Source organism: Borostomias antarcticus, assembly GCF_949987555.1.
Source record: "Borostomias antarcticus genome assembly, chromosome: 30".
Taxonomy (NCBI): Eukaryota; Metazoa; Chordata; class Actinopteri; order Stomiiformes; family Stomiidae; genus Borostomias; species Borostomias antarcticus.
In genome coordinates this window covers 416381-430274 of record NC_140263.1, presented here as the reverse complement: position 1 = coordinate 430274, position 13894 = coordinate 416381, and the positions used below count along the sequence as shown (strand labels likewise).

At 43.4% G+C, this 13894-nt stretch overlaps 1 protein-coding gene across 1 annotated transcript in view; it reads left to right on the top strand.

The window, feature by feature from the left end:
- Positions 1 to 9252: 9252 nt before the first annotated feature.
- Positions 9253 to 13894, top strand: part of LOC311327041 (NAD(P) transhydrogenase, mitochondrial-like) — an 87015-nt gene continuing 82373 nt past the window's right edge. Inside the window, exons 1-2 of the mRNA XM_084460053.1 lie at positions 9253 to 9303; positions 12909 to 13131. Coding sequence (XP_084316179.1) covers positions 12927 to 13131 — 205 coding nt within the window. The 5' untranslated portion in view covers positions 9253 to 9303; positions 12909 to 12926. The remainder of the gene's footprint in view (positions 9304 to 12908; positions 13132 to 13894) is intronic.

Genomic DNA, 13894 nt, shown 5'->3' with positions numbered 1-13894 from the left:
TAGTGCTGTCTGCTATAGCAGCCTGTGAAGCTGCACGATGAGACTGTGATAGCAAGTTAGCTCACGACAGCAGCTTCCATAATATTAACGGTAGCTGTCGGTGGCTAAAAAGCAGATAGCTAACTTTACAACGATGATTCCTGTAGCTATTTTGATGCTATTAGTTCAACTTCTGTTTCTCGGGCAGGAACGGAGACGAACTCACATTAGCAGCAAAGCAGCTAGAGGAATGATCTTAACATTAGCTAACTGCTTTAGCTACTGCTAGCTACCGTCTTCTTCACTTCTCCTTCGGTAAAACATGACACCGTTGTGTTGTGGTATTGTGGAGGGCTTAGGCAGAAGCAGGAAGAGAAACCACTTTTGCCCCATATAAGTCAAATAATGGTCTCATAAGCATTTTCGATTGTAAAATTGTGTTCACTTGTTTTAGTTTGCAAACATATGCAATTTTCTTAGCATATCTACTGGCTACATGATAACATAGCTTTCAAGTTTCGTGCGAGCAAGTCGTGCCTGCAAGCCAGGGAGAAATGACAGGAGACCGTGGCGGGGCTTAGAACCAGAGGGGTGCGCGAGTGACATTTGGGCAGAATGAACAGGTGAAATGAAAGCTCTCGAAGAGATCTTTCTAATGCTATTGGTCAGCTTTGTATGTAGTTTTAAGTTGAAAGATACATCTTGAATGCAGTCAAGACAAATTATTTTGCCTCTAAACTTTTGTCAAACCCCCTGGTTCCAGTCAATTGGATTATATGCTATAGGTACAATGACGTTACCTTATGAACACAAATAGCTTAAAGGGCAATGCTCGTTTTTGACAACCTGGACCTTATTTACGAAATATTATAAGAAGTTTGACTCACCGAGATCACTTTGGTGTAGTTCGGAGGCCTGTAGAAGAAATTTAAAATCCAGCGCGAGCCAGTATATCCATGTAATGACGGTGGACGGGGCAACGAGAATGCAGTTTCTCAAAATCTATTTTCGGCCGCTAAACGGTTGTTTTCATCAATCAGATTGGATGAATCGACAGTTGAGATTCCTCAACGCGAGGCATTGTTGTTGTGGTTTTCAAATACGGGGTCTTTAGCCTCTGTAATATGATCTTTACACGCCTTTCCCCACTTGCTCCAGCACGCATGCGCACAGGCCAGCGCGCAGACTGGCTATTCTCCGGCTCACATTCTCTGCGCTACGATCGTTGTTGGTGCCGAGAGTATTGTCGTCGTCATTCGTCAGCAACAATCCGATACAACAGTTTTGTTGTATAATACGTTTGTGAGCTTTCAAAACTGTAGGAGTGCCAGCAGTTTACAAAATGTGTAAATATTTTCAAAGCAACAGCTGCCACCACTCTAAAAGCATAATGATACTGAACATTCCACCAGCAGTTTCAATGGCACAAAAATTACTATTAAAAGTTAAATGACTAAAAAACAATAAAAAATATCAAAAATCTGAATACATCCGTTAAAGAGCTAAACATCGTGAACATTTTAAAGTTTGAATGAAGTTTCTAGCACAAAGTATGAAGAAGTTATAAAGGAGACAAAAAACGGGGAGAAGAAGAAGAATAAGAAAGAAAGAAAGAAATAGTGGGAATATCACAAGTTGGGCTAGCTTCTGCAAGATACCCCACCTAATAAATAGCTCCCATTGTTTCCTATGGAAGCCCGCACACTGGCGGCGTGCCGACAGCTGCCGACAATGTCGCCCCGGGTTGATTTCGACTCGGCTCTATTTTTTGGAATGTGGCTGCCGACACGTGACAATCCAACTTGGATTAATGCATGTGATTTCCTGCAATGCCTGTCTATTAAATATATGTAAAAGTAAGCTAATCACTGAAAGTTAAACATTGTAGTTTCATTCCCATCTCTTCCATGTCCTTGTTGTGTTGTTTAGGCCTATTGTTTTGCTAAAATGTAGGCTAGCCTACATCTATTTTATTAACGGTTATTTTAGTCTACCCAGCTGTATTACAATAGAGGAGAAAATAATTGCTGAGGTGCAGAAATGTCCAATGCTATATGACCATGTCCCATGTCCAAACATTACAAAAGACAACATAAGAGACCGGTGCTGGCGAGAGATTGGTGAAATCGTGGGATTATCAGGTAAAGTACTCACTATGCTGGGCAGTCTTGAGTCTTGACCATGATAACTTGATAGAGTAAAATTAGCTAGTGTTAGCTAGTTGAACTGGTGATAACTGGTGACAAGTTTGAAAAGTATCTTTAGCCACGATCATCTTCGCCTACATTCATCGTATGGAGATAGTGCTAGTAGAAACAGCACCAGTCACCAGATCTGCGTTCAGCCCCGACAAAATGTAGCTAACGTTAGCAAAATGTTTATTGAAACAGATCAGGTGGTGGATTGAATCACTCTGCTGATTGGGTTAAAGTGGGAACCGTAACAAAACGGTGCACACCGGTTTATAGATTAAATATGGCCCAGGTGCAGGCTGTGTCTATATGGTAGGCTATACAAGACTGCCCTCTAGAAGTGCCTACTGTACAGAATAAAATAACGTTATAACTATTATAATATTTGCTATGTGTAAAATAAGAATGAGTAGCCTACAGGTACATTGGAATTCTTGTAATCGCTTGTCCTTACAGTGTCGGTACAAACCAGTTCCTCAGTCCAGTCCTAGGTACTCCACTAGACGTAAAGGTTCCCAAACGGACAATTCACATTACTATCTGTGATCTATCAGTCTATCAGTATGATCCTCATCTACTTACCCCATCCCTTCCCTACTTATCCCATCCCATGACTGTTTGTGTCCATGACATAGTCAGTGCAATTAAATAACATGGGTGTGTTACGTACATAGCTATAATAAATAATCCAGGGGTTGAACTATGATGATGCGGGAGCAACGATTGCGCGCTGTGCGAATGCGTGCTGGAGCAAGTGAGGAAGCTATTTCGTTTCGAAAGACGTTTCTAAAGATCATGGCATGTGAAAACCACAACAGGCCTATGCTCTATGTAAGCACAACTAGCGATTAATCAAGACAGATTGATGAAAACAACCGTTTCGCGGCAGAAAATAGATTTTTAGAAACTGCATTCTAAGTGCCCCGACCACCGCCATTACATGGATATACTGGCTCGCGCTGGATTTTTAATTTCTTCTACATGCCTCCGAACTACACCAAAGTGATCTCGGTGAGTCAAACGTCTTATAATATGTCGTAAATAAGGTCCAGGTTGTCAAAAACGAGCATTGTCCTTTAATAAAGCAATAAGAAATGCAAGGAAAGACCACTTCTCAAAATGTATATCTATCAACCGAAATAATTCAGGAGTGCTCTTCTCAACAATTGATAGCCTAATAAACCCTGCCATAAAAACACCTGATAACCTGCTCTCTACCTCCAAATGTGAGGAATTTGCAGCTTACTTCAGAGATTATGAATATTAGGAGGAATATCACCCAGGAAAGGCCATGCATCCCGTTCACAGATCCTCTCCCTCCATGTAATGGACATATGAGCTTGTTTACACTGATGGACACAGAAATGTTGAGAAAAGTAGTATCCAAACTCAAATCCTCCACATGCCTGCTGGATCCCATCCCCACCGATTTTTTCAAAACTATTTTTGACTCTGTATCCTATGACATTTTATTGATTGTTAATGACTCCCTATCTACAGGTGTCTTCCCACCAATACTTAAAACTGCTCTGGTGAGACCCGTGCTGAAGAAAAAAAACTTAGACACTTCAGTTCTTAGCAATTTTAGACCAATCTCCAACCTTCCCTTTTTGAGTAAAATTCTGGAAAAGATTGTTTTCAAACAGATTAATGATTTCCTAGCTACAAGTTGTACCCTTGACCTTTTCCAGTTCGGCTTTCGTGCCCATCATAGCACAGAGACGGCATTAGTCAAAGTTGTAAATGACCTCAGAATTAATGCTGACTCCAAAGAGCTCTCTGTTCTCGTCCTCCTGGACCTGAGTGCAGCCTTTGATACTATAGATCATGCAATCCTCATCGAAAGACTGGAGAAGTGGGTTGGCCTCTCTGGTCCAGTCCTTAATTGGCTTAAGACCCATCTAACCGGTCGTGATTTCTTCATCGCCCTCAGTGAACATAGCTCCGGAAAGATCCCTATGACCTGTGGGGTGTCCCAAGGATCGATCCTAGGACCTCTACTCTTCAGCCTGTACATGCTGCCCCTTGGCAGTGTCATCAGGAGGCACAACATTAGCTACCATAGCTACGCAGATGATACCCAACTCTATATTTCTGTAACACCCAGTAACTACAGCGTGGTTGACTGCCTTAGAAAAAAGCTGAAAGAGAGAAACTATCAGCACACTTAAAAACTCTGGAAATTGACACCAATTGCCAGGCTAAAAACCTAGGTGTCATTGACTCAGATCTTAATTTCGAAAACCACATCAAGAATATTACAAAGACATCTTTTTACCACCTAAGGAACATTGCCAAGGTGCAACCCTTTCTCTCTCAGGCTGACACCGAAAGATTAATGCATGCTTTCATCACAAGCAGGCTGGACTACTGCAATGCTCTACTATCAGGCCTACCAAAGAAAGCAATCTCTAAGCTAGAAATTATACAGAATGCTGCAGCACGAGTCCTCACTAAGACTAGACGAAGGGCACACATCACACCAGCCTTAAAATCACTACACTGGTTACCTGTCAACTCTAGAATAGACTTTAAAATACTATTACTAGTCTATAAATCTCTCCACAGTCACTCACCAGAATATATTTCAGACATGCTTGTTAGGTACATGCCCAACAGACCACTGAGATCCTCAGGTACTGAACTTTTAACAGTTCCAAAAGCCAGGACCAAGAAACACGGAGAGGCAGATTTTAGTTTCTATGCCCCCAACCTCTTCTTAGGCACCCTACCGGAGTGCCTAAGAAGGGCCGAAACAACGGAGGTCTTCAAGTGAGATCTCAAGACGTACCTTTTCGACCTAGCCTACAATCACTAGCCAGGACCTTGAGACACAGAAAGGCAGCCTCAAACCTACCTGTGAATCCTCTGTATACATTGGTATTTATCCTGCTATGCACTGTATGTATATCAAGTAGTGTACAGAAGCTGGTTACCCTGAAACAGGCTTGTTCTGTTCTGACAGCTGTGTTGCTTCAATGGCTCAGTGTGCTACTAACCGTTTTCTGCCTCCCCTAGTGCCTCTCTCTCTCTCTCCCTCCTATCTTCTAACCAGGTCCAGTGGATGCCCCACTGTCGCCCGCAGACCACCCTGAGTCCGATAGATAGTTTAGTACACACACACACACGTACACACAGACACACATCAGTCCACATCCGGCTTAGGCCTGGACCTGATGCTCTTAGCCTTTCTTGATCTGAAAATGTAATTTAATTTATTGCTCTATAAATGTTCTTAGCCATTAGCCAAATATATTCCAGGAACTTGCTCCAGGTTGCCTGTTTTAAATATCTGTGTGGTTTTGATGGCTCTGTGTGCTACTAACCCTGTTCTGCCTTCCCTCTCCCTAGTGCCTCTCTCTCTCCCTCCTATCTTCTAACCAGGTCCAGTGGATGCCCCACTGTCACCAGCAGACCTCCCTGAGTCCGATAGATACCCCTGTGTCTGCTGTGGATGTCGTAGCATTTAGTTAACACACACACACATACACACAGACATACACCAGCCCACTTCCGGCTTTAGGCCTGGGCCATAGCAAACACACACCAGTATTTGCCATGTCTCTCCTATGATGCTTTTTTAGCCTCTCTTACTCTGAAATGTAATTTAATGTAATGTATTGCTTTATAAATGTTCTTAGCCGGTAGACAAACATACTCCTGGAGCTTGCTCGATCGCTTTGTTGAGAGGGGTCAGGGAAGAATTTTTAAAGCTCACTTATCTGGCCCTCGGGTGATTACTGTTTTTTTGCTTCCCTCTGGAATATGTAGAGAGTGGGTCGTATGCCCACCTCCCTTGTTCTCTGTAAAGCGCATTGTGTTGCCTCTGGGAATGAAATGCGCAATACAAATATAGCTTTGATTGATTGATTGATCATGCATTTCACATTCTTTCTCAAAACATTCTGTAGGCCTAGAAGCTGCGTGTTCTAATGGATGTTGCATATTAGAACATCTGTGCCAAGTCCCTGCATATCCAAGGCCCCGTGCGTCTATAAAGCGTAATTATAGCTACACACATGACGATTCTGCAAATTAATCATCTAACTTGCTCCCTTGTGTTCTTATTGGAGACGCATCACCTCCATGCGCTGTTTTGCGCACAGCTAATTCTACCAAAGCGGCATTGGGATGACATGCGTTTTTAAGCCCACATTCCTCGCATAACTGCTGTATGACAATCATATGGCAATATGAGGATATATGATGATGTACAATATAGCCTAATGTAGCCTGCAGTTGCCTCAAGTAGGACATTTCCATTCACCGCTCAACATTGTAATTGCGGCTTGCCTCAGTGGTCATTCGGGTTTACATAAAAGCCTTATCAAATATAGGCTATAAATACATCAAAACATTAACAAATGAATAGGTGGATAATTAAACATACGAATAATTAACTAAATAAATGATTAACTGGATAAATATACTTAAACGCCGAATGCAACATGTGTTTGGTGCGGTATACGCCTTATTTTGTAGCCATCGACATACGGAATCATTACTATGATAAGCCTAGGCTCGTGTCGTGTTGTGTTATCAACGTAATGTGCCTTTTATTCATAGGCTACTGCCCGTGATGCTTCACGGGATAGCCTATAAAAGAATAGAGGCCTATAACATTATATTATGACACAAATGGGTCAATTTACAGACACATCCAAAGCAATGCAGACATTATTTAGTGATTAGGCTACGGTGGCGATTGATTCCGTTTAAACTGTGTGACACATTGGAGAGTTTCTTGCAGTGACCGATGTATTTATTATTCAATATGTCATGCATTTCGCAGACTTTCCCGAGTTTCATTGCTCTACCATTGGAGTCGCGTTTTCCCGTTTATCCAGAAACTTGCTTATCGTAGTTAAAGGAGGGTCGGAGTGTGCGTAGAGCTGCGCACACCTTCCGCCAACTTATCGTTAAGCTCGTTTTTTTTATAAATACCGAAAGTTGCTTAGAGTGGGTTACGCACGCTTTTGTACTTGCGCAACGTTTTTAAATGAGGCCCCTGCTCCGTTGAGTTGGCCCAAGAACCCAGGTATTTGATGTACTCGACCTCCGTCAGAGCAGTAACTCCAGCTGTCACTAGGGGCAGATGCTCCGAAATGTTATAGGTGATGACCTCAGTTTTGTAGAGAGAATGGAGCCCGCACTAGAGCTCATATGAAGAACGACAGATGTTCCTCCCTCTGAGGCTGGCTCAGTTCAATTAGAATAGAAATTTGCCATGTGTAACAAGTACAGGTACATTGGAATTCATGTAATTGCTTGTCCTTACAGTATCTTATCAGTGCTAATGAGTTACTCGTTCCAGTCCTAGATACTCAGCTAGACATTTAAATGTTACCAAACTGTCAAAGGCTATAAATCAAAAAGATGGAATCAGCCCCAGGATGCTCAAGGAGTGCAGCTAGCCGGCATATTCCAACACCTATTCAACCTCTCCCTGAGGCTCAACCTCTCCCTGAGGCTCAACCTCTCCCTGAGGCTCAACCTCTCCCTGAGGCTGAAAAAGGTGCCACTGCTGTGGAAGACCTCCTGCATCATTCCAGTGCCAAAAAAAGCATGTCCCAGCGCCCTCAACAACTACAGGCCAGTGGGACTGACATCTCATTTCATTAAGGTATTTGAGAGACTGGTTCTGCAGCGCTTGAGGCCCATGGTGAGTGACTTCCTCGACCCCCTGCAGTTTGTGCACCAGGCCCGAATCAGCATGGACGATGCTATCATCTATCTACTCCGCAGAGCCTACTCACACCTGGAGATGCCAGGAAGTTCAGTGAGAGTCATGTTCTTTGACTTCTCTAGTGCTTTCAACACCTCCAGCTCGTGGAGAAGCTTGCAGCCTGCTGCCTGCTGGGGAGGCAGCATCTAGTCGGGGGAGTCAAACAAGCTGAACAAGCTGGTGAGTAGGGCTGGCTTCGTCATGGGGCAACAACTGGACAGCCTGGAGTCTGTGGCAGAGAGGAGGATGAGGGACAAACTGAAGTCTATCCTAGACAACCCCTTCCATCCCCTCATGGCAAGCTGTGGCAGATGGGGAGCACTTTCAGCCACAGGCTCATCCCACCCAGGTGCAATAAGGAGACGTTCCTTTTTGCCAGCAGCCATCAGACTATACAACAGTGCCTGAGCATTCCGTGTGTTATAGAGGTGTGCATGTATGCATGTATACATGTGTATTACTATATATACCCAGACAGCCTGGATGTATCATGTATATGTATACTCTTTGACTCATATACTTGTATAGTTTATATATATATATATATATATATATACATAATATATATATATATATATAAAGACGTATATGTATGCAGGTACATATATATCTTATTCTATTCTATACTGCACAGTTACTGTACATACGGATGTATATAGCCCCTGATATCCCTTTTTTATGTTGCCCCCCCCCATTTGAAATCGAGAGTTTAACATGTTTTTGAAGATTTTTCAAGGTGCCCATTCACATCCATTGTATGACCAAAACGTTGGTAGAGCAATTATCAGACTTTCTCAAAAGTGCTAGTTTTGTCAACGTTTTAATCTGAACCATTGTATATGATCATAAGTAACCTTAAAACAGGGCTAAACATGCATTTTCCCTTTACTACTCCTTTAATGGCTTTTTCCCGGGGCAGAATTCGAACCCACGCTGTTACGAGCTCTTCCACTTGCGAGGCGGACACTCTCACAGTTGCGCCGATAGGGACTTCCCTCATGGAGGGGACTGTCAGCTACTTACACTAGTCTTTATTACAGCCTTCACTATAGCACATGAGGACGCAGGGATGTTTATATAAACTTTATATAATTAGAAGTTTCTATAAATAATAAGCTTTAATATTTATTTATGGCTATAATTATTTTTTTTTATTTAACATGGAACATAGAAGTTAAATTACACTTCTCAAAAAAGTTAACAGTTCGAATTGCTCTTTTGTTTTTACATAAACTAATGGTCTTGCATGCTGACGTCACTTCCGTGTAGTCTAGACACCTCGGATATGATCCAATCGTCCTGGAGAATCATCCTGCAGAATCATCCTGGAGAATCATCCCATTCATTAAGCTCTTCCGGATACACAGAAGGTTCCTGCGGTGCACTACATCGAGACTCTCTGGAAAGGTCAGTAAATGTTGACGGAACGTTATAGTCTGCACATTATGGCAATATATATATATTAAGCTAAACAAATAGAGCACGTTTGAGCACATGCGGGAAGCACTTTTGTACACAAACATCCTTTTGGTGGTTGTTAGCAGAGACTAGCAGGCTAGCCAGCATCGGCTACATCTCTACATCTCTGCATCTCTCCGCTAACAGTAGTTGAGCAGCGAGGCTTTGTGGGAGAAGGGTAGTGATGGTCGAGAGGCTGTGTGGAGGAAGGGTAGTGATGGAGGAAGGGTAGTGATGGTCGAGAGGCTGTGTGAGGGAAGGGTAGTGATAAGAGATGGAGCTGCTATCTGCCCGCCTCCATCTAACCCACTAACATGGCTATTCTCTCAGAAGCATCAATAAATTGCTCTGAATGCCGATGCACACATAACGTCTCTTATTTGAGTTTACTAATGGCTTGTCATGTGTGTGTTCATTCTCTCAAACACATCTACCGTGAGCCTGATCATGTGTGTGTTCATTCTCTCAAACACATCTACCGTGAGCCTGATCATGTGTGTGTTCATTCTCTCAAACACATCTACCGTGAGCCTGATCATGTGTGTGTTCATTCTCTCAAACACATCTACCATGAGCCTGACGAGGTCACAGGGCTCGCCTGGTCCCACGCGGGACTGTCTGGTTTATCTGGCCATATAGGTTATATATATATATAGGTTAGTTGGCCATATAGGTTATATATATATAGGTTAGTTGGCCCATATAGGTTATATATATATATAGGTTAGTTGGCCCATATAGGTTATATATATATATAGGTTAGTTGGCCATAGAGGTTATATATATATATAGGTTAGTTGGCCCATATAGGTTATATATATATATAGGTTAGTTGGCCCATATAGGTTATATATATATATAGGTTAGTTGGCCCATATAGGTTATATATATATATAGGTTAGTTGGCCCATATAGGTTATATATATATATAGGTTAGTTGGCCCATATAGGTTATATATATATATAGGTTAGTTGGCCCATATAGGTTATATATATATATAGGTTAGTTGGCCCATATAGGTTATATATATATATAGGTTAGTTGGCCCATATAGGTTATATATATATATAGGTTAGTTGGCCCATATAGGTTATATATATATATATAGGTTAGTTGGCCCATAGAGGTTATATATATATATATAGGTTAGTTGGTCATAGAGGTTATATATATATATATAGGTTAGTTGGTCATAGAGGTTATATATATATATATAGGTTAGTTGGCCCAGGCTAACGGTCCCGTTATCTGCTCAGTAGCATCCGGGTCACTGTGCGCATTGCTTTGTTGGAGTCGCGCACGTATTCGTGCGTGTGCCTTTTTATTCATCAATTCTGCGGCTGCGAGGATAAAGAAACCTAAAGAAACCTCAAGCATCGAGGAAGAAACCTCAAGCATAGAGGAAGAAACCTAAAGCAGCGTCACATTCTGCTTGCTGACGTGTTGAATGTTTGCCCATGTGTCCTGGGTGGTTGAATGTTTGCCCATGTGTCCTGGGTGGTCGGATATCATGGTTTTCTGGGTGGTTGAATGTTTGCCCACGTGTCCTGGGTGGTCGGATATCATGGTTTTCTGGGTGGTTGAATGTTTGCCCATGTGTCCTGGGTGGTCGGATATCATGGTTTTCTGGGTGGGTGAATGTTTGCCCATGTGTCCTGGGTGGTCGGATATCATGGTTTTCTTTGCAACGTGTACAGCAACACTGGTTGGAAAGAAAGTTGATAGTGATATAGTTACTGATTTTCCGTAGTGATGGCTTAATGAGGTCGTCTGAAACACTGCTTCTGGGCCAATTGTATTGCAAATAGATCAATTACCGGAGGCCTCATTGAACACAGTGTACAGTACACTAGTGACACCTGCTGGATAAGATCATTTAGAGCAGCCATTAGATCACGTGGCTACTGCCAGAGTGCTGAAACATTACTGACGTTTTCACGGCATGATATCCTGTTCATAAGCCTCCGCCACTAGGCTGGTTTTCACCTGTGCCGTGTTCTCTGCCATGTGAACAACTGTGCTGAGCTCATCATGTTCATCAATGAAAAGGTCACATCAAGGTAGGCGTCCATATGCCCTGACGGTCCACGTCCACACGTCAGACATTGTGAGACTTGACTTCCACCAGCTTTTGCATCTCTGCCTGCCTTTACCTTCTCATTGGTGTCCTCATACTTCACAGCCACCATTGCCTTTAAAGCCAGAAGAAGAGAGTGCTTAATTGTCCAATTAAAGTTGTTATTTTGGCTTCTGCTTCACATACACACTGCCTTGTAGGGAGAATGTAGGTGGCATCCAACTCTTAACCCCTCATCTTCTACCACTCTGAATGGCAGTGTGTCTTTATCACCATGTGACCATGACCAGGGCCTCATCTGACTGTGGTTTTCTGGAGAAAATCAACACTGTTATGCACTTTCATATCATGAAGCAAACAATATTGGAAATTCAAATGATTAGCTTGGCTGGTTTGTGGCTTAGGCTATATCGACAGGCTCTGCATTCTCATACGCTGCTTAGTAATGCCTCAGATGTCTCAGTGTTGATTAGGTATTATATCACTGCACACCTGCTCTTTTTGGCGCAGCAAGCTTTTCACCACAATCAAACAACATGACATTTGAGAAGGAACACGGATGATGATAATATGCCATTTGAGAAGGGACACAGGTGACGAAATAATGAGAACAGGAGTCGTGCAGATTCCATTTGTTTTTGTGGTGATTGTCATCTCCATCAACCCATTTCCTACACAGCACAGAGATGGGAGGAATCATTTCACCCGGTTAGCCTGAATCTGTGTGCACTCACAAGTTCACAACAACGTTACATATTGACATCCTGCTAATGCAGTGCCAAGTCAATGTAAATCAACTCAAATAAACTAAAGATGTCCTCTGTCCCAGTGATACACTAGTTTCCTGAAGTGTGCACTCTCAGCCATTTCAAACCATGGAGTTGATAGGAGGACATATTTTTCGCCCAAACCAATCCCAAAGCATTTAGACAGTGGACAGACTCGTGTTGCCGTGACGACTTCAGGCAAGAGGAGAGGCTGCAGTGTGAAACTCAGGGCAGGGTGATGTTATCGAGACTCGGCACAGGCTAATGTTGTGGAGCTGGCCCTTGTTGTCTTGTCAGCAGCGATAGTATTTGAGTATATCAGTCCAAACAGAACCTCCCATGGTCTGACCCACTCCAGAGCAAAGCAGTAGTCTGCGTTCAGAGCCTTTACCACCTCTTCATGCTCACTAGCCAAATACGTTTGCTGGAGTAGACAGACGGATAGAGGTAGAGGGATTTTCCAGGCATTTTTTACGTCTTTTTGTGTCTCTTTCGGTCTCATACAAAACGGTGGTAGAGCAATTATCAACTTTCTCGAAAATGATAGCTTTGTCAATGTTTTGATCTGAACCATTGTGTGTGATCATAAGTAACCTTAAAACAGGGCTAAACATGCATTTCCCTTTATTACTCCTTTACCACAATCTCTCACCTTTTCTCTCCCCCCTCTCTCTCTCTCTGTCCCCCTGTGTCTGTCTCATCCTCCCAGAGAGTGTGTGTGATCATCATGGCGAGCCTCCTGCGCGTGGTGGTGACCAGCTGCTCCGCCCCTCTCCTCAGCTCCGCCCCTCTCCTCAGCTCCGCCCCTCTCCTCAGCTCCGCCCCTCTCCTCAGCGGTGTGGCATGCGCAAAGACTAGCGCCCGCTCGGTCAAGATGCCATGCATGCGCTTCTTCAGGTCTCAGGCAGCCCTCTGGCGCTGTGCCACCCCAGGTAAGCATACACCTGTGATATGAGTCGTAATGTGTATGTGCTTGTATGGTGTGCTTGGTGCATATGGCTACTGTGATACCTGTGTGTTGATTCTGTGTGCTTTAGTACATGTTTTTACAGTATGACCTGTGTTGTGTCCGTGGGTGAGTATGTCTTGCTTGTCTTTACTGTGCTGACTTGTCTGTTGCAGTGCATATTCCTCCTGTCACCTGTGCGTCTCTGTCCATGCGTTACCATGTTCTCTATGTCTGAAATTGTGTCGATGTGCTAAAAGTGTGTCTATCGGGGTTTTAGATTTGACTGTGTTGTGTGTTAAGGACTACAGATGGAATGTAGCTTTTAGCTAAATCTGGTGCGCCCATCTTTTTGTTTCATGCAAACATTTAATGTACGTGCACATTGTCCTATTAAACAAAATTAAACTAAACTAGAACGGATCTAACATGCAAAGCCAACGTCCCCAGACCAGGCCTGTCTGCCACTCTGTCTAGGAGCATGTAAACACCAGCTCAGTTGGTTCAACTCACTCCTCCACCTACATGCACCCTGGCTGAAACAGGGTTTCGGGAGGAGGGGGTCACATGATGTCACATGTAAATCAGCACATTAACAGCGGGAGCCTGGTGAAACCCTCCGTGCCGTGTCCCTATGACAAATATGCCAGATATACTAAAGGGGGGGGGGGGGGTTACTGTCCGTTCACACAGCCGGCTCGTGCTCTGCAGCCGTAGTCTCACCGTCTGACCCCCCGCCCCCCTCCCCC